General features: G+C 46.9%; 1 protein-coding gene across 4 annotated transcripts in view; it reads right to left on the bottom strand.

Moving 5' to 3' along the window:
- Positions 1-25,817, bottom strand: part of DENND1A (DENN domain containing 1A) — a 498,746-nt gene that overhangs the window by 47,776 nt on the left and 425,153 nt on the right. For all 4 annotated transcript variants that reach the window (XM_032418251.1, XM_032418250.1, XM_032418252.1 and 1 more), the window contains 6 exons: positions 16,979-17,083; positions 16,525-16,612; positions 14,643-14,683; positions 12,235-12,306; positions 10,935-10,991; positions 2,613-2,744 (listed from right to left, as the gene is read on the bottom strand). In XM_032418251.1, coding sequence (XP_032274142.1) covers positions 2,613-2,744; positions 10,935-10,991; positions 12,235-12,306; positions 14,643-14,683; positions 16,525-16,612; positions 16,979-17,083 — 495 coding nt within the window. The remainder of the gene's footprint in view (positions 1-2,612; positions 2,745-10,934; positions 10,992-12,234; positions 12,307-14,642; positions 14,684-16,524; positions 16,613-16,978; positions 17,084-25,817) is intronic.

The following is a 25,817-nucleotide window of genomic DNA, read 5'->3' on the forward strand; positions in this document are numbered from 1 at the left end:
CCTTCAGGTCCCTGGGCTCTAGCTCTGGGTCTCTAAAATGTGGCTAATGGTCCCTTCCTCAAAAGGCTAAGGCAGAGATGACATGCTTCCCCAAAACAGAATGCATACTGTTGGGGCCACATGAGTGGTGCAGGCGATATATGGACTGACACTTAAAAAGATTTTTTTGATATGCCTTAGAAAAAAAACGGGACTAGGACGTCAGACCTGTGATTCTGTCAACGTCATTACTTAAGATGAGGCTAAAGCTGGTATGGATGTCAGGTCTGAGTCTATTTAAAGAAAAACAGCAAGGAAAAGAATAGCACAGATGGTAGGAGGGTGTGGCAAAAATTTTTTGAAATGGAACTCAAAAGACTGTTCTTTGAGGAGAATAGAAAGTCCCTAAAACTTATCCTTGCCAGTAGTAGGTGCTCTAGAAACACTGCTGGTTCCGGTCACGGACCCAGCAAACCGGGCAGGTGCCAGGGAAAAGCACCAAAGGACAACCCGGCACGGGGGCGAAGCCGGAAAGAGTTAAAAGAAAGGGGTCTGCGGTTTCCCTGGCCCATCCCCCCTGCAGCTAATCTGTCACCTAATGAAGAAGCGGCCGGCACAAGTGAGCTAGCTGGCAGTTCACTTACAGCAAACTGATTAAGAATGTTCAACCAACAGCAGACTGTAGACCTTTCCAGAGAAAATAAATAGAGTGTAGACTGTATGCAAATGTGTTTGTCACTTTGACAGCACGTCTCAATTAAGGCATCTCGCGGCTGTGGGTAGGCTCTGCGGTTGCAGCTGTGAGGGAGAGCCCGCTGCATGGCTGATACTTGGGGCTTGACCTTAATCCGCATGCACGCATTAAAAAAAAAAAAATCCTGCCTTCCTGTACACTTGCATAATGCTCGCAGCCACGTGAGGGAAGTGACAAACGGGGAGAAAAAGCCACTTTCATCCTCTCCAGTTTACAGACCTGTGAAGGCACAGACAGCTCTTATTTCAACAGAGTTTGGGGTGGCTTTTTTAATTGTTTATCCCCCACCCGCACACACACACTCTTATTCTGCATTTAGCTGGGAATGACATTAAAGCATCTCTGCTTCTTGCTGAAATGGAAAGAAGGTTTTTCTCCATTTCAAACAGGGCCTCCTTTTTTGTGTTTCGAAAATGGAATGTTTAACACCATGAAATCCCTCTCCCCCGCCCCCTCTTTCTCTGTAATGGGCTTCAAACTCCAGCGAGGGGCTCTTTTCATGGGAAGGTTAGTGTGTGCAGGAATGAGGACAAAGGAAAGCAGGAAGCTGGCTCTGGAATGCCATGCTGGTTACAACGGGGGCTGTGCTTTCAGCAAACTCCGCCAGGAAACTGGGGTGCAGATTTCTCCAACAGGGCCTGAGCCCCAGAGGAGGCAGCTCTTCAGGGGTGGAAACACACCACCAGCGGAAGAGAAGCATTAACCAAGTGAGCCCTGCCCCGAGAATGCTCCTTTCTCGCACTACATTTCAATTTTTATAACGTCCTTTTTAAGTGTAAAATCCGAAAAAGGGACGAACTTCCCCAAGTTTAAGATGTAGGAATGTATGATCTGAAAATACTGATTACAGAAGAAGATTCTTAAGTCAACAAACTCACCCCTTACCATAATAACCCAGAGCAACCATTTCATTAATTTTCTTCATTTCTAAAGAGCTCAATGCCAGTACACAGTAGGCGCTTGATAAATGTCTGTTAAAAACAGGGCATTTAAAATGTATGTTTCTAGATCCTTTATGTGATGAAAAAGCAATCGTATTTAAGATAAAATCATAAAGATGATTTTAATGATGCTCCATCTAATAAATGGCTCAAGAATCAAGTGATTTAAAAATAAGTAACCTTGCAAATTGTTGTCACAGTCACATCTTGCTGAGAACCATTTTTCACAAACTAAATAATTATGACTTTTGCTCATCAAGAGAGTCAATTCAAGAGAAACGGGAGAGTGTACAATCTTTTTCAGCTAAAAATACAACCACTGCATGGAAATAGATTTAAAAATTCAGTTTCTATACAGAATACGATGTTTTACTTAAGGGGGAAAAAAATCAAACGAATAGACAATTTTTCAAATGCTCGGGTCATCAAAAATAGTTGGTGAAAGAATCGGATCTCTGGAATAGTAGCGCGGGTGTTTACTCTGAGAAGCACGACTCCCGATATTGATTTTCAGGAAGTACATTAATAAAGAACTCCTAATTGATTTTTTTTTAAGACTTCGCTTGTTGCCTTTTATTTGAAGGTGCAAAGAAGGGCCTGGGATGCTAAGTGTTCTAATGAGATGCTTAGCTAACGGAGGCGCCTTCAGCGGAGTGCCTTGGAGTGGGGGAGGCGGCAGCCGCATTTAATGACTTCATTCAAGAGCTGAGCTCGTTTATGACCAGAGCCATGCTGGCTCCTCAAAATTTTTGAAAAATTCCCCTTCAAACCACATTTGTACCAAATAAACATTCAAAGATGTGCAAAGCTCCATGGAGTGGTTTTGCCAAAGAGAGCGGAAACGAAAAGCCTGTCTAAGCCTGTCTGCCGCGGTGCTCTAGCTTCTGCTAAAAAAAAACAAAACAAAACAAGACCAGTCCAAGGGCCAGGGTACATACCTGTCCGAAGTGGACTGTGATTGGCCTCCGGTCTTCTCGGAGCTTCGGGTCCTTGGCCTCTACCAGTGGGGACGGCACAGTCTTTGGCAGCTGCTCTTCCATGGTGGGGGCACAGCCATTCTCGGTGATGTCCTGCGGGGAGAAGCCAGTCTGGGTTGGTGTTGGGGTCACGCTACCTGCCACGAACAGGTGCCCCCTCGCACCCCATAGCTCAGGGGCCTGCCACGGAACACTCCCTCTGGGATGTTCAGAGCCTCTCCTCCTGCTGGAGATGGAGGAAGCAGAAGGGTAACTTGGCTCTTTGACTTTTAAGGACATGAGAAACCAAAATCATACACATTAAATTACAAAGACAATATAATAATTCATAATAGCGGGGTGGGGGGAATTTTTTTGTCCTACTACCTTACACAGCTATTTCCATTTTTACATATTCACTTTGTCCACATGCATTTAAAAATTACTTGCAATCACAGCTCATGGATAATTTTACATTCTATTTTTTTCCCGCTATAAGCATCTCCATGGTGCTATAGTCATTTTAATGATAATTTTAATAGATGCTAATATTTCATTGAGTGGATATATAATAATTTAATAAACCACTCTACTACTATTGGGCATTTAGATTATTCCTTATTTCTTCTTTTTTTTTTTTTTACTTCCTAAATACCATAGTGATAAACACTGCAGTTTTTCTTTATTTTGGATTATTTTTTTTATAGAAATCCCTAGGAATGAAATTACTAGGTCAAGAGATATAAACACCTTAAGCCTTTTTATTCATTCTACCAAATTGCCTTCCAATTTACACCAACCACTGACAATGGGTGAGTTATCAGTTTCATAGTACTTGTTAGCCTTATCATTTTAAAAATGTATTGCTAATTTAAGAGGTGCAAAATTAGACCTCATTGTTGTTTTAATTTGCATACTTTGTTATTTGTGAGTGTGGACACTTTCTCCACGCTTGCTTACTGATGACATTACTGTGTGAAAATGAGGTGTTTGTGCCCCCCCCCACCCCCTTTCCTAGCCTTATCTAGTCTTTCTGGCAGAGAATGAGGAGACCCAAGTCTGAGTTCGGATTTTATGACTTGGAGAACATTTAGGGAACCAAAGTAATATATTGAAATTCAGAAATTTACATTTAATTTGAGCTTCTTTTGAATGAAGTCAAAGTATAAAGAAAAAAAAAACTCCAATGTGCAAAAGGCAGGTAATGCTTCCTTTGGTTCTTTTGAGATGGGGATGGGTGCCCACTTGTGCTGTATGGACCACACGTTTTACTCAAGTTGTGAAAGTTGCTTAGACCTTCATTGGAGCAAGGCAGAGAATAAATGTACAAATGAAAAACATTTAAATAATTTTTTTTAACCAAGTAAAAATACTCCCAGTCAGAATGAAATAATAAAGAAAAATTCGAATTCTTTTCATTGCAAAACAAGTCTTATTTTGGTCAACAAGACACACACCTTTAGTACTCATTAAATTCTGCACACAGAAGACTTGACAACGGGTTGCTTTTAACTTAGCCAAATAAAGAGAATGGTGGCAAATAGAGGAAAGTGGTCCCTTATTGGATAATAATGCATTAAGGAAGAAACACACGGAACATTTGTGAATCTCTGCCTCCTTGTCTGTAAAATGGGGATATGGTAGCTGTGAGGAGTAAAGGAAATAAAGCGATGTAAGTGTGTCTAGAACATTATGATTCAGTAATGTACTATGTACAGCACTCAGTAATAACGGAATACCTACTAATAAAGGTATAAACTTTATTATAACGAACTGTAGGGATCTTGCTACATTCAACCCCACACACCCAGCTGCAGCCTCTAGCCCTGCTTGGTAACAACACAGGGAGGTGATGGCCTCTTGGTTTCGCAGGGAGGGCCTACAGTAAGTGGCCCCCAAGTCTTAGCCTGCGTGATGAGAGGCTGCCGACAGCCAATTAGAAATGGCTCTTTTAGAAAAGGGGCTGCCCTAAGGTGCTCAGGTCAAGTGGAACAAAGAAGGGGAGGGGCTCCATCTGCGCCAGAAAGTAACAAAGGGCAAAAGGGTCACTCTGGATCCAGGTGGGGTTACTGAGAAGACAGACACAAAGGTTGAGTAAAGCCAAACAGTAAAAAAAAAAAAAAAAAAAAAAAAAAGGGAAAAAAAAAAGGGAAAAAAAAGAAAGAAAAGAAAAAGAATCCATTTTTAGTCCACGAAAAATATTGCATGTGTGTGTGAGTGACGGGCTGAAAAAAAATATAAAGAAATCGAGCAGTAAGGTTACATGGTGAGAAAATATTGATAGTAATAAAAACTGTAAGATGATAGCTATTTTAAAAAAATGTGTGTGGTGGTTTTGGGAAAGGTGTCTTAGTTTAAGCTTATAAGTAAACACTGTCTTGTACCTATTTTTTTTATTTTTACAACCGGGAGACCACCACCTGCTTGGTGAACTTCAAAGCTACAGGGAGAATGAATTAAAGGAGATGAAACACGAGGGAGCTTGGAAAATGTTACAGTCCTGTGCAAACTGAACTGACAGCTCGTATCCCCTGCAAAATGGAAAAAGCACCGTCTAAAAAGAGCTTCCCTTGGGCTGTGCTGAGCACCTACTACTGGCAGGCACTTTTCCAGACCCTTGACCTTCACGATCACAGTTTCCACAGCAACCACAAGGTAAACAGGATTATCGCTCTTTTATAGGTGAGGAAACAAGGCTCAAAGGGGGCAACTCACCCAAAGCCACACAGCTAGAAAGTGGAGGAACCAAGAGCTCTGTGGTTTCTGGCGTTTATACCAATATCGACCCATGACGGCAGCACACGTGAAGGTGTTCTGAGTTGAGGAGGTGCTCGACGGACCAGCGGGTGTGATCTCCCCCTTCTGTTACACTGACCCTCTAGTGCCACCCCTTCTGCTCTCTTTGCACATACTTCTTATCCCTAAAGAATGTCAATTCCTTGGGGTTTGCTTCTTGAGGTTCTCTGCCTCAGAGCCTTGAATGTATAGTACACGCTCTCCGATCAATCTTTGTAAACGGAGCTGAACACTTGGAAGGCAAATGTGTCCGATATACAAATGTGCTTGTGCATCAAAAAACAGTGCTGCACATTAATTTTCTTCAGTTAGAAGATCCCAAAGTGCAAAAGACTTCTCACAAAATCCCGTGGCTCGCCCTGCCAATTTATTCACTTCTTCACTATTTCCTACAGCTGGGGAAGGACAACTGCTTCCTCCCAGAGAGAGCAGAGTGGGAGGAGCCCTAGTCAAGAAAGAAATAGGGCCAACTCACATCCTCTACTGTATCTACTAGCAGAGATCTCAGACACAGTAGAGATCCTGTAATTAAAGAAACTGTGGTCTCAGAATGAGCTGAGGAGCTGCCAGCAAAGGGTTTGGGAACATAGGCACTCTCATACCCTTCTGGAGGGAATACAAATTGGCAATTTATATCAAAACCCTAAAAGAGGTACATGCCCTTCGGCCCATTAATTACATTCCTAGAAATTTATCCTAATGAAATAATTAAGAATTCCTGCAATGTTTTACCTATGAGAATACTTGGCCTAGAAAAAAACTGGACCTAACTTAAGTATCCAAGAAAGGGACTGATTAATGTATATACGCCCATCAGATAAAATTTTCTGTAGCCACTTAAAACAATGACAGGCAGAAGAAACATTTAGTGGTCTGGGAAATACTCAGAATACAGTAAGTGAAAATGCAGGTTATAAAATAAGATCATTTTCTTTTTGCTTGTCTGATTTGTTGAATTGTCTCCAATAAACATGTTTTTTGTTTGTAAACAGAAAAAAAAAAAAGACTGTCGAAATGTCATTTTGAAAATGCAAAACCAAGAAGCTGACAGGAGGGGTAAATCTGTTCCTTCCCGAAGGGTCACATAGGAGGAAGGCACTAGACAGAGCTGCGGATCAGAGGCCACCACAGAGTGACAAATCTCTTACCAGGAGCCCTGGGGCCCAACCAGTTCCCATCTCTTGGTAAAGTAAAGGAGTCAGAAAATAATTCAGTTCCCATCACTTTTCCTAAGAGTTTGCTAGAATCGAAAATCATGACTGGGGTCTACCCTCCACCTGTCTGTGGAGGAGGTAGGGACAGCATGCAGTACGCACTGGACAGAGTATCTCTGAGAAGTCAGGAGGCAGAAACCCAGGGGAGGAAGGGGGCTGAGTGGCCTTGGGTAGGAGCTGGGGAGGGGGCTGGACCCGGAAGGAGCTGAGGATATGACTTCATGAGGCAGAGATGCCGGGAGAGCCTTCCTGGCTGGGGGTATGTAGACAGCACCCCCTGGTTAAGGAAGGGCAAGTGGCTCAGCAGCTGGGACATTCCAAGAACCCCCCTGGCTGAGGCGGAGGAAGGTTTGAAAGGTCTGAAAGGTTTTAATCAAGAGAGTGCCTCAGTCAGTGCTGCGTTCTAGAAAAATTGCTGGTGGCCGTGTGGATGACCAAAAGGGAGGTGATCCCATGCCAGCCATGCTCTCAGGGTGTGTACATGTGGGCGTCTGGAGAGATCGGCTGCTCTGGATGTGGGATATGAGGAAATGAACAGGATGGAAATTCCCATTTAATGAGTGGCTCCTAGATGTTGCTGTTGAAAGCCATTACCTCTTCTAATCCTTACAACAATCCAGTAAAAGTCGATCCTTCTCCTAGTTACATGAGGAAAAAAACCAGGTTCAGAGATGTCTACTAACTTACTCAAGGTCACACAGTTAATATCCTACACAACGAACCAGCACTAAACCCAGCTTATCTACCTCAGAAGCCCAAATACCACACCACGGCATCAGGGGTTCAAAGGCCCTGGTGGGCGTGAGGCAGAGCCCTTCACGTCTCTGACTGAGATTGCTGGTCTCCCATTTTCAGATTCGTGCAGCGCCCTTCTCTTGCAGTCTACTTCACACCACAGCGAATGCAAATTAAAATATGAATATTGATATCAAAACAATATCCAAAGTTGGAATTTCTGTGATTGAGGCTGCAGCGTATTTTAATGTGGAGACAGGGAGCTGACAGTTGTGTGATAAGGTGTGAAAATGTCTGTTCTACGAGAGTCTACCTAGATCTCCCTGCCCCACACATGCTTACTCCCTTCAATACACTCGGAAATGTTTGGCCAGAGACTCAAGGCTTCGCTGACCTAACTGTGAATTTGCTCCTCTCCGTCACAAACTCTTACATCGACAAGCTCGATTTATCTTTCCAGGATCAAAGATTTAGAAACTTTCAAAAGGGCTGTGAAATGGGCCCATTTGATTCAATCATTCTGATACTGAAGAAAAGAAAAGATCATTTTTCAGGGGTTTCCCAATGGACGAAAAAATGACATCCTTACGTGAGTATCTTAATGTTCCCTGCAGGTGAGAAGGAGCATGTGTGTGCCCATCGTCTTTCAAACAGGGCCCACTGATGCCAGCCTCGCACTGTGTGGCCAGAGAATGCGGTGCGCTGACAGTCAGGAGCCCAGCCATGCGGCATTCTCCTGCACGCCAGGTCCGGCGGGGAGATGCTCTGGAGGAGAGCACCACATCCTCCCTTTAGAAAGCGGCAGCTGGGTAGCATCTTGGCCGTTTCTTCTTCTTCCTAATTTTGAGCAACTCAGACTTCAAAGGAGGCCAAGCTACAGAAGAACTTGACCACCTTGCTGCATTTACCTAGAGAAATATGTTATCCATCCTTCTTTTTTTGTTGTTGGGCTGAAGCAGAGCAGGTATGGAATAAAGCCACACTATAGTATCTATTAACAATTATTTGCCAATGGTCACACAGATACCCTGAAAGCTCCTCTTTCAGATGCTTTGAAAATCTGCAGCACAAATGAACAAGGGATGGAAAAGGGGCCCTGCTCAGTCATATTAGAGATGGACCCTCCACGCACCATGGTGACCTCTCCGCAGGTCGGCCCCACATTTTCTATTTGCAATTCAAACCCAAGGCGAGAGCGCAGAGGGCAAGATTGGGTTCTTGATTATATCTGCGAGGTCACCATCACTATGCAGAGTTAGAGGAGGCCAGGTGGCAGCCCAGTACATTTGAAAATTGGATCTTTGTTGGGAACTGCCTCAATTTCATAGCAGAAACCAAACTTGAGATGTCTGCATTAGACACATCTGGGGAGCCACACAGATATGTTGCCATGTGAAGGGGAGGGGGCAGAGGAGAGGGGAACAAAAAAGCCAAGGAAATATTTTCTACTGCAGTGAGAGAGGTCAGATGGAGCCAAATCCTAAATTAGCTCAAGAAAGGGAGCAGGAGAGCCAAGTCCTGCCTGCACTGAACAATGCTAGAGTTTCAATTACAAAATAGCTCTTCTAAGAACAACTGCAAAATATCAAGTCTATAGAAATCTGTAAGACCGAAGGGGGGAAAAGTGAAAATTGAAAAAGGTGCACTAATAGATCTGTCAACAGTCCGATGGTGACAAGCCACATTTCTATAAAATGCCTTCACCATTTGTGTCACCTGAAATGTACTGACACTTTCTATAGAACATTATCTCCTGAAGCTGTTCTTGAAAAGACTGGCAGGGGGAAGAGGAGAAGGGGAGGGAAAAAAAAAACCCGCTTTAGATACTATCAAGGAAAGGAAGGGGAGGTGGTGTGGAAGGAGGGTGATCTAGATTGTTTAAGTGAACCTTTGAACCACAACATCAAAAAACTGGGGCTTAACTGGTTATTTGCAGAAATGTTACGTATCAGAAAAAGGGGATTTTCGTCAGGCCCAAGGCTTCCACGTACCGGGAGGGAGGCGATGGCCTGCAGAGAGCAGATCCGACCAATGAGGAGCACTGTCCTCTGCCTGAGGAGGGACCCCTTTCTTTACTTACTTCAAGGAGTATTCTAACACCAGCTGAGCCTACGATCAGGTCATCAAGGAGGGAAAATTTGGTGAGAGAAATACCCCCTCCCTGCCACTCTGTATTTTATCCAACTCAGTTCCATGCGACTGGGATAGGAGATAAAAAAGTATGGATCACACTTAACATCCAAGGAAAGAATTCCACCTCTCAGCCTCTGGCAGGGCACAACAGACCACAGTTAGGGTCTACCTGGATTTACAGGACAGGATTTTTATTTCGGGACTTGAATCTCAGCTGTTAGAAATTCACTCTCAGCTGAAACTAGGAATTTAAATGCTTAGTCGTAACAAATTATTTTGCAATTAAAAGAAAGGAATCAATTCCTTGGACCATTTCGAGTTAATTAGAGGTCCTTTCTGACTTCATAAAATTAAAACTGCTTTCAGATTTTAAAAAAACTGCTGAGATAGACGAAGGCCCGTCGAGTTGCACATTTTGGGGGTGTGGGATAATGAAGTAAGTGCTCCCAAACATGTTTTGGAAAGCAAACACTTGTCTCAGGAAGGCAGCAGGAAACGCTGTCGTGGTAAGGGCACGGACACTGGAAATGGATGGGTCTGGAACCCGATCTGGGTTCCGTAGGCTCCAATAGTGTGACCTTGGGCAAATTCCTTCACCTCTGAATCATAGTCTAGGCTCTCTACACATGAAATGGGAATCATACCCTCCCAGGGTTGTTCTAAGGCTTAAATGTGAAAGCTCCCAGCCTGGGCCATCCTCAGTAAGTGGTTATCGAAGAGTGGTAACTGATAATGATGACATTCGTCATCATGTAAAAATGCCCTCTGATGTATTAACGTCCCTGTACAAGGCTAGAGAATCAGGCAGGGGACTCTTGGCCAGCATGAAGCCTGTAGGATTTCGTACCATTTTACTGATGGTCCAAGGAGACAAATCAGAGTCCTGTTGCCCAAGAGTCTCAAACAGGAACTGCTGGGCTCCTCTCGGTTAGGCCAGCACTGTGAGGAGAGCCCGCAGCGCCCTCCTGAAACCCACCCTTTGTGTGCCCTGTATCTGCGCGGTGGCCACGTGCATGCCCGAACCCCGGAGGTCATTTCCCTGGAGATGCTTCTTGATTTTGGTTACCAGCCGCCCTGGGGTAGAGGTCAGCTGTGGGAAGGAGAGGTGCCCAGAGGGGTAGGCTGAGCCAATTTCTAAGAGCCCCGTGAACCCCAGGCCCAGTGGGGTGGGCAAGGGGCAGACTGATAGTGGTAACTCTGAACTTGCTTGCCTTTGTGGGTTTAAGCCAGTCTTAATGTTATTTGAAGACAGTTTTTGTCTGTGAATATTTATAACAGTGTGAAAACTCCCGGACAGCTGGTAATGCATTTTGAAGTGTGCTAACAACAGTGTATCAAACAGCCCTCTATTGATCACATCGTACTTTTTTGTGGCCACGCATTTCATATACGGTGCTTATACATTTTGAATAAGAACTTCAAGTACCTTTTGCTTCAAGCGGTTTTTCACCTCTTTTATTCCCATTTTTGCATGATCTTTTGCCTGCATGAAAAATTAATTTAAGTTAAGATTCCCTGTTTCCAGCAGGGACTATGCTTGATTTCAATCCGTCGCGAATCACCTTCTCTGATTACTAGAAAAAAGAAGGAAAAATGGGATCATCAAGTCGAAAACATAACGGCTACAAAAACAAATACAATGTTAAGAGGTTAAAAAAATCCCTTAAAGAGGCAACAGAGATTTTATTTTCTGCATTTTGATGGCCCTAAGTTTTTTTTCTCTCTCCCCCCTTTGGAAGGCCTTCTTCTGCTCTCTGTACTTATTTATCTCAGCAGCCTGGTGACAGCTACCAGTAAGTGTAGATGGAACAGCAGCTTTTGAGGCTGCAAAAATCTGAGTATCTGTTACATTTCACTGGGGCAGGGCCTCAGGACCAATTTTCTGCCGGGGCTGACTGGCCTGAGCAGACACATCACTGGGTTCCCCTGGTGCCGTTTCTTAAATCTCATTTCGCCACACACCCTGGCTTTTATTTTCCGTCATTTTAGACCTGTGTGGTTCTGTTGGCAGCCACCCGCCCGGTTAAAATAACTACAACTTAAGCACAGAAAGGACTAACAAAATTAAAAATGGAAATAAAACAAAACCACCCAAGTGGCTCACAGTCAAATTAGCAAGCAAGAGAAACCATGAGGAAAAAAAAATACTTGAGGCTTGTAAGAGATGGAACATCGGATCGGGAGTGGCCGTGTTCTCCTATTTTCTCTCTGCTGTGGGCATGAGTCTCACAGACAATGCATGTCCTATAGGGCAGTGGTGAGAGAGATGATGAAGAATTTGGGACAACAGTTAGGGAGTGTGTCCCACCATGAACACTTTTCAGTAACCAGCAAAGGAGCTGCTTCATTTTGACATGATAATGGGGATCCCCGTAGGAAAGGTTTTACCAGAACGCCCGGTTGACCACGCCTCCGGGTCTCAGGGACACAAGCTCGGATCAGCCAGCATTTTAGCCACCTGGTCTACATTTTATTAAAAGCTAAAACCCGTGGCTTCCCATGTCTTGATTGCAGCAACTGTGAGCAGAAACAGTTTAACATGAAAAACATCACTGACCTGGTCACCAAATAATCAACACTAAGTAATTCTAAGAGCCGTGGAAGCTTTAGGAAACAGCACAGCAGCCCCTGAATCCTCTCTGCAGTACAGGGCCAGCTAGGTTGAGGAGTTTCATCATGCCGAGGGACAGATCTGTTCCGATCCTGAGACCAAGACCAGTACTCACAAATTTATAGACAGTCTTCATAGCCGGGTTCGCTTTCGTTTTTACAGTGTTCAGAATTGCTCCGCTTCCTTTCTGTAACAGAAACGTCAATTAGCGATGGGGACTCAAGACAGAGTGGGCCAACACCAACAAAAACCTCTCCTCTTTAAACAAGTTAAGCAACATTCCAAGAGTGTGTAATTTAATTAGAGAAACAGGCCTAGATGGTAACCGGTCCCGGGCAATTAGTTATGGCCGCGGCAGAATCGCAATGGGTGGGTACTGGGAGAGTGGGGTGAGGACGAGGATAGTGATAACTAGCTGCAGGGGGACTCAGTGTTTTGCTTGGCACCCGTCCGCTGGCTGGAAGAAAAGCTCTTCACAGGCTCTCTGAGGCAAGGTTTCCCCATAGTAATCTATGGCTTCTCGAGAAATTCTAGTTTATTTAGCTACCCTCGGTCACGTGCCTTCCTTTCCTCACCTTGGTTTTCTGTGTTGTTATTTTTAATCACTCTGGTAGGCTGCCTTCCTTAACATCGATATCTTGAGGGAAGGAAAGAACGAGTAGCCATCAACGTGAATCATGGCTTTCGTACAAATCCAACATACCAATTTCTTGGTTCAGTTTCTTCGGAAGAACAGAGAAGAGGAGGAGGGTACGAACGGATACGAAGTGCACAGGCTCTAGACATTTTGTGAGGGCTCACTGCGGAGACACCCTGTGTTAGCCGTGGAGGGTACTGAGTCACAGGAAGGCCGGCCTGCACCCTCAAGGGCCTCCAGTCTGGGGGGCGCCCCAGCTGCAGCCGAAGGTCGGGACAGCTGCACTGGCTGTGCGCACAAGGTGTGTCCACGGTCAGAGAAGGCGTTAGAGGATGAAGAGTTCATGTGGGGTACAGGAAGCGTAAGGACATTCTAGGGCTAGAGAATTGCACATTAAAGAAGTGCAGACGCTGGACAGCCCTGGTGTGTTCCTAGCAAGTGGTCAGCATATCACGGGAGGACTGGGGCTGAGGCCAGATGGGGCCAGCTCTTTTTCTCCTCCCCCTTTTTTAAAGATTTTATTTATTTATTTGACAGAGAGAGATAGCGAGAGAGGGAACACAAGCAGGGGAGTGGGAGAGGGAGAAGCAGGCTTTCCGCTGAGCAGAGAGCCCGATGCGGGGCTCGATCCCAGGACCCTGGGATCGTGACCTGAGCCGAAGGCAGACGCTTAACGACTGAGCCACCCAGGCGCCCCCAGATGGGGTCAGCTCTTGAGGGGCCAGGATATGGAGACCATACTCCAGAGGATTTTTAATCAGATGCATCAATAATCAGATCTGTGGTGGTTTGGAAAGATAATTCTACCTGATTTGAACAAAGAGAGAGACTGGATCAAGTGGGTATATAAAAGAGTAAAATACAGTACTGTAATTACGGGGATTAACTCTTAGCACAATTTTTGGTAACAGTCCGTATTAGAAATTTTGAGCTTTAACTGAAAACATTGCAGTTTGACCTAGAAAGCATTCTATGTTGTAGGACAATATGAAATTTTTACCCACTCATTTATTCCATACTGCTTTCCAAAATTACTCAGTATCCTATTTCAATGGTCCTTTGGAGTATTAAAACTCCTTTTATCAATCAATCAACAAGTCCTTATTGCTTGTCTATGATTTGCCAAGTGCAGTGTTTGGCCATACAAGAAGAACAAAAGAGGTCTTTCACTGAGGAACTGCTTACTCTCGGCCGACTGCAGCCACTTCCCAGGGACCTGCCTTGGCAGAGGTGTGCTCGGCCCACAAGCAGGAGAGAACACTTATCACATTGTGCTGGAGTCGTCTGTTCACGCGTGCAACCCCACGAAGACAGGGAGCTCCCCCAGGGCAGGGACTGTGTCCTCCTCTCCCCACTGTAACCCCAGTATGGTGCCTGGTCCACAGGAGGCCCTCAGGATACACACACTGATAAACCCATGCAGAGGCAAGAATTTGACTTCTTTAGTGGCTTCTGAAGACCGAAGCACTTAGCTTCCAACACAGCAAGATGCTGTTCGTAACAACAGCGAGGGGTGAAAAACTCCATCTTCCCAGGAGCCTTTGCCGTGGAAACTGAGCAGCAAGAGGGGCACATTTTTGGTTTTCCTATGAAAACGTCCCAATTGCCCTGGTCTAGAAGGAGACCCCCAGAAATGCTCTAGGATAACCATATCCACTCAACATGCCTTGGCCAGCTTCCTGAGACAAGGAGGCTTCTCTGGACAGTCTCATCGTACAAGCCTCCCCCTGGCACTAGATGGCCTGGCTTTACAAGCAGAAGCATCTTCAGCTGAAAGAGTGGAGGGCCCCGGGGCTGCATGACCATCCTGCGGGTGGCAGGGGAAGTGGGGGGCTGCCAGGAGGCTCCGGAGGGGCCCGGGGGGCTCTGTGGGGGTACACACTTACCCGGACTGTGGAGAGCCACTGATGGTAGAGTTTATCGCTGCCTGGGGAAAGAGGAGTTAGAGAAGTGGTTGAAGTTATGTGCTCTCAGGAGTTCCTCGAATTGCTTAGCAAGCAGGACTTGGAAAGTTCAAAATCTGGAGAAACACACTGAGGCTCCCATGCTCCACTCCCCACAGGAGGCAACAGTGACTTGCTGCCACAAGTTTTCTTTTTCAAACAGAGATCCGATCCTATCAGTGCCCTGAGTACCAACTCAAATGCTCCTTCCTCGTTGCCTACTGCATAGAGGTGGGGTCAGACTCCTCAGCACGCCTGACTGTCTTCTCCACTCTTGTCTTGGTCCCACCCACCCTCGGCCTTTCCATCCTGTACGTCCATCCCCTCCACCCTCCATTCCCTCACAAACACTGTTCCCCTGGCTGGCCACCATTCCCTAGTCTCTCTGCTGAGGATACTCAACCAATGGCTCCCATGTAATTTCCTCTGAACCCTTCCTCTGAATAGTCCACTAAAATGGGTAACTCCCACTCCAAAGTCCACGTTCTCTGCAGTTCTGTGAACCACCGCAGGGCTGCATGTGCCCACGCTGCCGGACACACGCTCAGCCCCAAGACACTGGAGTAGTGATAGGGAAAGAAAAAGGAGGCCTTGTTGGGGGACTTGTTCATTGTTTCTGGTGGGATAAGGAGGTCTTATCACTGGACAGCTTTTCTAGAAGCTCCGAATGACGTGACTTCGTTGAACAACACATAAAGCCCGTCTTCTCCTCAGAACTCACATGCCTCTCTGAGAGTGCTGCCTCCTTTGTGAAGCCCTCAGGTTACAGAGTGAGGATTAGTGGAGTCCTGTTCTGATTGCATAAAAGCCTATTTCTGCTCCTTTTCCTGCACTGGTTTAACCTGTATTTGTCTTTAGTCATGCATCTCTTTCTCCTACCAGTAAAAGCTCCTCCATGAGGGCAAAACCCGGTCCTCTGTTTCTTACTCTCTGGGGCTCTGGACGTGGTGGGAGCTCAGGAAATGCCCATCACTGCCTCGCTGTCACTGTCCGCAGACTGGTTTTATTGGTGCTCGTGCTCTCCATGCAGCACAGGCTGCTCAGGCCTGTGAACGGGGCTTTGCAGGGGAGATTATGCCTGCCTCTCTGAATTTATGGATCACCAGTTATATCACAGAAGCTTAGTCCAGACCAGGCACATGCCCAGCAATAAGAAGGGGCCAACAGCAGGATTATTATTACTTTGCATTTGGTTCTGACTTCGCTGCCACAGACTAAGGCTTCGGGATTTGGCAGGAAGGCCAGACTGGGATTCAGGAGGCAGGGTCCACTACGAACACCTCTCTCGGCCTCAGAGGCCGCCTCTGAATCATGTGGGTGACCCCTCCAGGTCTAACGGTCTGTGGAGACTGGGCACTCTGTGATGATTTTCACCTTTTAAAGAAACACTCGTTTAGCAGTGATCCTGTGCCCGCATCTGTCCTCATGGACTCCGAGTCAATCTCCCCAGGACTCCCGTGAGGTGGGCACCGTTCTCCCCAGTGCAGAGACGGGGGCACGTCAGCTGAAGAGCTGCCACGGCCTGACCAAACCCTCACGGCTTCCCTGGAGGCAGGGCCCTGACGTGAAGCCAGCTCTCCAACTCAGCGCCTCGAGTGCTTCGTGCCGCAGCGTGCTGGCCGCTACGTTTCACTAGACTCTGGCCGCCCAGGGCAAGCGACTGACCCCAGGACAGAGGATCTCAGACATTTCAAGGCCGAGGGTGAAGTGAGTCTCTCCCCAACCCCCACTGAAGGAAAAAGAAGCCACTGCCGCTCCCTGCCACGCACACCCTAGTCCCACGTAGCAGCCCACGGCACACGAGGGAAAAGGAACTGCTTCTCACCAGCATACTCGCCCATGCTGATCTCCTCTTCAAAAACGTCACTGAAACCTTCGCCAGAATTGAGAAGGTCCAGTCTACCATCTATAAACTATATAAAGAAAGAACAAAAGCATAACAGCTTAGGCAAAGAAACGGTGGGGGGGGGAACCATTCAGCTGGGCACCTCAGTGCACGGCCAAAGAACCCCCATGCTTCCCAAGACAGGAAAGGGCCTTTGGAAGAGTGAGTTAAACAAACAAGTTTTTAAAACACTGGCTCTGCGTTTATGATAACCTGTGCCAGTGAATGACCTATTTGTGGAGGGTCGGCCTGGTTACTGACCACCCTCTGCACCCATCCCCCTCCCCAGACCCTCAGCCCCCTCCGGCTGGGCCTGGGGGCTTACAGCAGGACAGCTGCAGAAATCCCCATTGGGGGTCCAGATGGGCCACCCTCCACGGGGAGGGCTGGGTACCTGTTTGAAGAGCTGCAGCTGGGTGGCATTCTGCAGGAACTGCCTCATGGCTCCCGAGCGATAGTGGGACACGAAGGCTTCTTCACAGAAGGTGATTGGCTCCTCCTGGGAAACGGAGATGGGAAAGGAGGGTTGGAGGAGCAGGTGAGGGCGGCGGTCAGTTCTTAAACTCGGTTAGATGGCACTTCTACAGCTAATTTATTTAATCCTCACTTACTTGGTAAAGTGGCTACTGTCATTGAAGGAGTCCTGTTCTATGAAAGAGGAGGCAGTTTCAGAGAGGAAAAGTCAGCCCCCAAAGTCCCAGAGCTGGGGGGCGCCTGGGTGGCTCAGTCGTTAAGCATCTGCCTTTGGCTCAGGTCATGATCCCAGGGTCCTGGGATCAAGCCCCGCATCGGGCTCCCTGCTCCGCGGGAAGCCTGCTTCTCCCTCTCCCACTCCCCCTGCTTGTGTTCCTGCTCTCGCTATCTCTCTGTCAAATAAATAAATAAAATCTTTAAAAAAAAAAAAAAAAGTCCCAGAGCTGGTAGGAGGCCGAGATTCCGAACCTAGCCCTGGCCCCTTCCGCAGGAGCCAGTCCTATCCCAACAGCAAGTTAGTGGGATGTGCCCTCCAATGTGATAGCTTCCAGACTTTTCTTTTCACTTTGAAGAGAATCCAAGTAGCACCTTATGCAGAAGGAGCCCTGCTACATAAAACTGCCCAGCTGCTCTTCAGGAAGTGGGGGGTGCGGCGGTGTTGGGGGGGGCAGGGGTGGTGGCTGGGCTGTCTCCTCCCCCACCCTAGCACCTTTGCAGTCCCCAAGGCACCGGCCGTGGAACACAGTTTGAAAACCATTTACACAGTGATCTTGACCAATAGCAAATTATCATTTTAAAGTAATTATTTATATTAAAAAGCAGGGCTAATCAAAAATAAGATTTACCATCCAGTCAACTATGTGCTTACGCCATTTGATGAGGAGGCATGCTTTTACCAAACTATGTTTTATGAGTGAGGAAAACAACAGCCTAAGCTGAAGACACATCCCATCCTTGTAGTCAACACCTCAATCCTTCTTTGAAGGGATGTGGAGTGCTCATCTCCTCAGACAAGTCTTTAATTTCGGTGGTATATCCTCAATTCTGAAAGATCAGACTTTTACACCTTGAACTGAATTAAAGGTACCCCTCCCTTCACAGACTTGGTGACAAACACAGAGATGTTTGAAGCTGTACTTTTATCCTGTTTTAATGAGTTACGTGAGTGTTAAATTTACTGTCTGGCTGCTGTGAATTCCAAGGGTTCCTCTTGCTTAAATCTGGCCAATATTAACTCAGCAATGGGGCAAACATTGCACAAAAGGTGCAAGGATGACCCCAAAAATTAGGGTGGGGGAGGGCTTGTTTTTATACAGGTAAGCCCCACCTAATTTTACAAAGGATCTGAGGCAGCCTACACAAGCACCCAAAAGAAAGAAAAAAAATCAGAGCTGAAGAATACGTAAATATATAAAATGTGTTTACTTGGGAAAAGAGTATCTGGATATGCAGATCCTATATGGTTTCTAAAACAAAGTCTCAAAATTAACTCTGAGCTTCCTGGCTTCGAAAGCAAGAAGGGAAACATGCAAACTTTACATTGTCTGTGAGGACAAAAAGCAGAACTGGTTCCTCAGGAAAAAGAACTTTTCATGACATTGACTATTTTGGCACGGCTTTACATCTTTCTTGCCGAACAGGGAGATGGGCTAGTAATAAACTAAAGCCCACCGAGCATCCCATCCCTGTGGCCTGCAAGTTCTGCTTCCATACTGGGAAGCACAGCAGGGCAATTACGTCCCTCTCCAGGCCATCTCATCCACGAGTGGTGTCACCTATACAAGGATGACCTGTGATAAAATTGTAGCTCAGGCCTCCTTCACTCCAAAACCATATGTCTCAACCCCCACCTGGATGGCCCATTAGCACCTCAAACTCAAATGGCCCAAACTCCCAATTATTAGCCCACTGGACTGTACCCCACATCTGTTTCTTTCTTAAGCTGGCATTATCATAGCTCCCCATGGACCTATCACACTGCCCAAGTCCTCCTTGCTTTGCCAGTGAAAGGAATCAGGGTTGTCCCTGCTCACCATCCCACTGCCCGCCATGGTGGAGATTTAATTCTATGTCCCCTCCAGTTGCCTCCCTCCATCTACTCCAATTCTTCGAGATTTCTAAAATGCACATTGGATCATGCTACTCTCCTACCCAGGAACTTTGACTGCGGAGGCATTATGCTGGGTGGTTATTCGATGAATGTTCACTTCTTCCACTAGACTATAAGCTTCATGTGGGCATGAAAGGCACCTGTTTCATTCAGCACCGTACACCTAGCAGGGTGTGACATGTACACAGGGTCCTGTGCTGGAGAAGAGAGGAAAAGTCCTAGCTCCCTAGCTGGGCAAACAAACCCTTCCTAAGCTGAGCCCAGCTTTCTTTTCCAGAGTCCTTTTGTGTCCCTTTTCCTCTGCTGCCCCAGGTACCTTCTGCTCCAAAGGCGTCCCCTGATCATATGCCATGTCCTTTCCCACTTGCTTCCCTGCTTTTTCCAGTTCTGTTCCTTGTACCTGGACTATCCTCGTTTTCTTTCTTTCTTTTTTTCTTTCTTTCAAGATTTTATGTATTTGAGAGAGCGCGCGCGCGCGTGAGCACACAAGCAGGGGGGAGGGGCAGATTGAGGGGGAGAGAGAGAATCTCAAGCAGAGCCCCTGCTGAGCGTAGAGCCCAATGCGGGACTTGATCCCAGGACCTCGAGATCATGACCTGAGCCAAAGGCAGACACTTAACCGACTGAGCCACCCAGGTGCCCCTAGACTATCCTCTTAAACACAGGCCTCTGTGTGGTAGTCACTCATTCTTGCTCAGTGCTCCCACTCTCCCTGGTGTACCCCTGGGTGCTGAGTAATCTTCACTGGTGTCCCCTGTGACCAGGAGCTCAAGAGGGCAGAGGCCCTGCCAGACTCCCCGCTACACTGCCCAGGGACAGTGCAAAGCCCACCGCCCAGTTAGAAGCTCAGGGATATTGGCTAAAGAACCACAGGATGAGCTTGACCCTGGTTCCTGCCACAGGAGCCCAGTGGTCTCGCTGTGGCTGAGATACCACTTGACCTGACAGTAAAGAGGTCTCCGAGCACGATGCCAGGTGAGTGACATTTGTGTCCAGGGAGTTTAGAGCACCTTGAGGAAATGCTCTTGGAGTTGTTAGCATTCACTCCTAGAGCTGTGGCCCAGCCCTGCCAGGAAGTAGTCTGCTGAGGGACCAATAAATTCGAGAGAGTTTGCAACCAGATTTGTACGTAAGGGTAGCCCGAGGCAGGATTTAGCTGTAGGAGAGCAGAAAGAATCTCAGCTTTGGGGAAACATGGACATTTTGGGCCCATTGTCTACTTACTGGAGGTGACATCCCCCTGGATCAGATGTCTGTGCCATAAAAACGGACAAAAGGACATGGGCACGGAATGAAAAGATGAAGGGAGAATGTGACAATGGGGGCTTTTCCTGCAAAAAAGCTTCAAGAACAACATCAGCAGTGTTGGTCAGACGTGGGAATGAAGACTACCATGGAGTGTAGCACTACTGGAGTGGGGTGGGTGGTCAAGTGTCCACAGGAGACAGGAGAGGAAAAGGCTAACCCGCCTGGGGCAGCGGGTCAGAGATCGTGAGAGGAAGTGGATACATTTCAGCAGAGTCTAATGGGGAGAATAGGAGTTAGGTAAGCAAATCCCATAGGTTCAGGGCAACTATTTTATTTATTTATTTATTTATTTATTTATTTATTTATTTAAAGATTTTTTTAAATTTATTTATTTGAGAGAGAGAGAATGAGAGACAGAGAGCATGAGAGGGAAGAGGGCAGAGGGAGAAGCAGACTCTCTGCTGAGCAGGGAGCCCGATGCGGGACTCGATCCTGGGACTCCAGGATCATGACCTGAGCCGAAGGCAGTCGCTTAACCAACTGAGCCACCCAGGCGCCCCCAGGGCAACTGTTTTATCCTAATCCTGGTGAAAAACAGGGACATTGCCACCCATTGTCATGTATGAAGGTCTGACTGGCCACAGGCTAGGAGGGCTCATTCCCCTGAAGCTACTCACTTTCTAAGGAAATGACAACAACCACAGTTCACCAAATCTTTACAGAACAACTGGTAGCGTCACTTGCCCACGGTGACAAGACCCATAGTTGGCAGAGTCAGGATTTTATACGCCACCGCCTCCCAAGCCCAACCATCATGCACGTGGTCCACCCCCAGCCCAGGGCTTCTCTTGAGGCCTCAGTTCTGTTTGTCCTTGAACACCTGCAAGAGGACAGGTGAGTTCTTGCAGGTGGGAACCCTTCAGGTTCTCCTGGTGGATGGATACTCAAAGCACCAGTGCCTCAGAGAAGAATACTCCGGGGAGTAAGCAAGCCACTGTGAAGGCTCTTTCTGCCACAGGATCATCCATATCAAAGATGCTGAACCATCTGCCCCAGCTACTCTGTTCCCCATCCTGTAGTCGAAATGGCCACCCCACTCCACTCTCTGCAGCAGAGAGGAGCAAGGCAAGGTGTATCCCTAAACCCTCCTTTGTTAAGAACGGCTGATTAAATCTTTTGTCTTCTTAGGCGACACTCAGCTCCGTGAACGCAGGCAAGTCAGGCCGTGAGCATTCAAGCTTAGATCACATTAGTAGAGTCTTCCATCTATGACCCAGAGGACAGTTAAACACAGCTGCTTAACCCTATCAAGGATTTTGTTACAAACAGAGAAGTTTTACTCTTGGATTATCTTCTTGACATATGGAATCAATTGAAAATTCCATTGCTAATGAATCCATCTTTGTTAACAGGTAAAGTTGGTGATTCCAAACATTTTTGATACTTCCAGAAATAAATGGCTTTTATCCACAGCACTGTGGGTACTGGCATAAAAATAAAATCTCCTCTCAGAGTCTTCTGAGGGGACAACTTTGCTTGTTTTGCTGATCCATACTTATAGTATTAAACTCTTATTTTCTTTCACAAATTTACCAAAATTTTACGTGCACATTTATTCTGCGATTCTAAGAAGAAAAAAAAAAAGGTGTTCATTCTTTATGGCCCTTGCTTCAAATTTTAAAAACAATAGTTTTGGAAGCTTCATCCATTCACACATTTTAAAAACACCTAGTATGTGCCAGACTCTGGGTCAGAGGAATACAAAGATGAATAAAATGCAGCTCCTATAAGTAATACGATTGAGGGTGGGAAGCAGACCAAGGTACAGATACAAGAATGGCAGCATGTTATGTTTACAGCAGCATTCCTCACAGGGGCCAAAAGATGGATGCAATCCAAGCATCTACAGATGAATGGATAAACAAAATATACATACAATGAAATATTATTCAGCTTTCAAAGGGAGAGAATTTCTGGCACATGCTACAACATGGATGGATCTTGAAGACATCATGTTAAGTGATAAGCCAGTAACAAAAGGACAAATACTGCCTGATTCCATTTATATCTAGAGGAGTCAACTTCTTAGGGACAGAAAGCAGAATGGTGGTTGCCGGGGGCTGGATGGGGAGGGAGGGGGAGTTGTTTAGTGGGTAGAGACTTTCCATTTTGCGAGATGAAAAAAGTTCTAGAAACGGGTGGTGGTGATGGTTGTACAACAATGTGAATGTACTTAACACCACTGAACTGTATGTACACTTAAAAATGGCTACAGGGGTAAATTTGATGTTATGTGTATTTTACTATAATTTAAAAAATTTTTTTTAATTAAAAAAAATGACAGAATGTTTGTAACTGTGGAAGCTGGGCAATGGGTACGTGGGAGTTCATTTACTTTGTATAAATTTGAAATTTTCCATAATAGAAAGTCTAAAAGAAAAGCTCCTATTATCAAGGAATCCTGTCTAGTTCAGGGAACAAAAACCACAGTACAGTGTGAAAACTGGCACACCGGGGGGCTGGTTATTTTTATTTTTAAATGTTTTCTAGGGTAAAGTCACCTTTAAAAAAACCCTTAAAGTTAAAAAAAAAAAAAAAAAAGGATTCAGTTAAGGTAACACATCGTGGTGGAGAGAGAACATGTCTTGGAGTCAGAAAGACCTGGTCTTGAACTGTCACTCTGACTACACCAGCCATGTGATCCCCGGTGACTTGTCATTCCTCACCTATGACACTTACTCAAGGCCAGTCCATCTCACAGTGTTGTTTGAGATTATGGCAAAGTACAGCAAGTAGATTTTTTTACAAATAACCATTTTCTTGAGGGCAGAGATTGGGTTTTTCCAGGGCAGGCGACATAATTTGTGGGACACAGGGCAAAATGGACATGCGGGAAAAAGAAGTGCTGTTAAGTCTTTAAGTGCTGTACTAAAATACAAAGCTTTTTCTTTCTTTCATGGTTTCTTTCTAGGCCCATAATGGTGCTTTTCAATTTTACTATTTAATGTCATTCTACGTAAAGAAAAAATAAAAATTTAAATTATTAGCATGAATCTTATTGCTCAACTTTATACCGTGCAATGCCAGTTTTAAATGCTAACATATGTGGACTCGTATTTCGTAACTCACAAACTCATTTGTGTTTTGTTCTTATCAGACAGTGGAAATGCTGCACAAAACTCAACTGCTTTTATTTCAGTTCTTGATATACACACATTCTACTAACACTCTCTGCCTTTGGCTTACTGATGAGAAAGGAAAAGGAACTGAAGTTCTCCATCTTTTCCTCCCCTTCTAGGTCATCATTTTCACGAGGAGTAGTAGTAGGCTAATACGAGCAAGGAGCGTGAGCGAGAAATGTGATCATTTGCGGTTCTTAGAACAGCACTGCCTTCTGCCGGCACCGAAGCGAGCTCCAGTTCTAACACAGAGTGGCCTGTTGGGGCTGTCGGTGCCCCACTGCCTCAGCTGTGGACCTTACAGCTTTACCTCCTAAGCGCTCTGAGTCTCGCTGAGCCCCCTGCACCGTGGGCCCACTGCAACTCTGTGCAAGGGGCACCGAGAAGTCCTATGGGGCTGGGATGGCAAGACTCGGGGGAGGACGTCGGTGCAGACCTCCTCTGCTCACGCACATGCCCCGCTATCCCTTAAGACTACTTTTACACACAAGTTTCAAGGTGAAATTATTAGAAATTTCAAGATGGTGGCAGTGGAGTGTTGAAGCAGGCACGGGCCCTTGTGAGCCTGGCACCCGGTGACTACACAGGTCTCACCCTTCCCTCGCCCCCTCTCCCTTTGCAGGGTAGTCAGTGCGGCTCTGGCGGTCGACTCTGCCATCTGACTCAGTAGCACAGAATAGCTTCAAGCAAGGTTGCGGGTCCAGGTAAGTGGGGTGTCCAAACTCCTGAGCAGGACACTCAAGGCTATTTGTGACCTTCCCCAGCCAAATTTTCTTGCTACGACAGCCTGTCTACCTCATCCGCACACTCATTTCCTGTTCCAGAGACTGGAATGTCCACAGCCAATCTCTCCCCGGATACACTCCCTTCTCGCTTCTTTCTTCACATTACCTCCTTTGAGCACCTCACCTGACGTCTTCAGGTGACGGGAAGCCTGCAGTCCCACCTCGATGCCTCCACACCACCACCACCTATGCCCAGCCAGCGCCCCTAGCCCACTGCAGGGAGAGGCAGGTGGGGGAGTGCAGCACAGAGCTGGGTTCCGGTCCCAGCTCTGCCCCGCTGTGCAGATGACAGCACCTCTCAGACCCTCATTCTCCACCTGCCTCCGGGGACTGCAGGGGGTTACACTGGGAAGGACTGCTGGTGTGGTCAGCAGCGCTCAACCCTCCACGCATCAGAATCACCGGGGGGGGGGGCTTTTCAAATCCCCAAAACTCCCCAGGACTCCAGTGTACCCAAGGCTGATAATCACTGGTGTAGGTACAAGAGACCAGCACGGCACCTAGACCAATCGACATTCATTTTTTTAAATTTAAGAATGAAGAGAGTTGGAAAATCTGGCCCCATTTATCACCAGCAGTCCCAACCTGGTTGCATTTTGTTTAAATACTTCCAAATTCCTAATAAAATACCCAAGTCACTGGCTAAAGTGCAGCGCAGCCAGGAACCCTGTTCTGAAGTTCGAAGGGGGCTTCTCTAGCCCCTGCCGAGTAGCTAATTCTGCCCCACAGGCCACGTGGAAGCCCCCTGCCCGGGGGCCAGGGCACCATTCCCAGCTGCGACAGCTGCCAAGGAAGCAGGGCGAGCTCCCAGCCAACACAGAAAAGGCTCAGCACCGTGTCTGGCATGGAGAACGCAAATCCTCACTGGAGGCGGGGGGGGGGGGGGGGGGGGGGGGGGGGGGGGGGCAGCGGGGTTAGATTACAGTAATTTCAGGTTAGCCACAGCGGGCCGGAGGTGAGAGAGAAGGGAACCAGTGACCAGTGTCAGCTGAGCGCTTGCTGTGGCCCAGCCTGACCCTTCCCCTCACTGAATCCTCACCAGAGCTCAGAAACCTTCATAAGTGACTCCCAATTTGGCAGATGGGGAAGGGATGTCCGTGCGGGTCAAGTGTATCTGCCTAAGGTCCCAGAGCTGCAGGGTCCGAAAGACTCCCAGGTCCACACACATTCTCTCCTCACCAAGGCGGACCTGGGACGGGGGCGGGGTGGGGGGGTGGTGTGCACGGCCACAGGCGGACGGCCCCGGCCGGGCTGGCCCGAGTCGGCTTTCTGAACCATTTGTGCAGTGGCCCAGGCACGCCGGGGGCAGCCTCCCAGCCTGGGCCCCCGTCACCGTAACAAGCCCTAACCGAAGAATCAATGTGTCATCGGGAAGCCGGCTCACCGTTCGGATGATTTAAGTCAGGGGGAAGGTGGGTGTCCAACGAGAGCTACTGT

The sequence above is a fragment of the Phoca vitulina genome, unplaced genomic scaffold (assembly GCF_004348235.1).
Source record: "Phoca vitulina isolate PV1807 unplaced genomic scaffold, GSC_HSeal_1.0 scaffold21, whole genome shotgun sequence".
Lineage (NCBI taxonomy): Eukaryota > Metazoa > Chordata > Mammalia > Carnivora > Phocidae > Phoca > Phoca vitulina.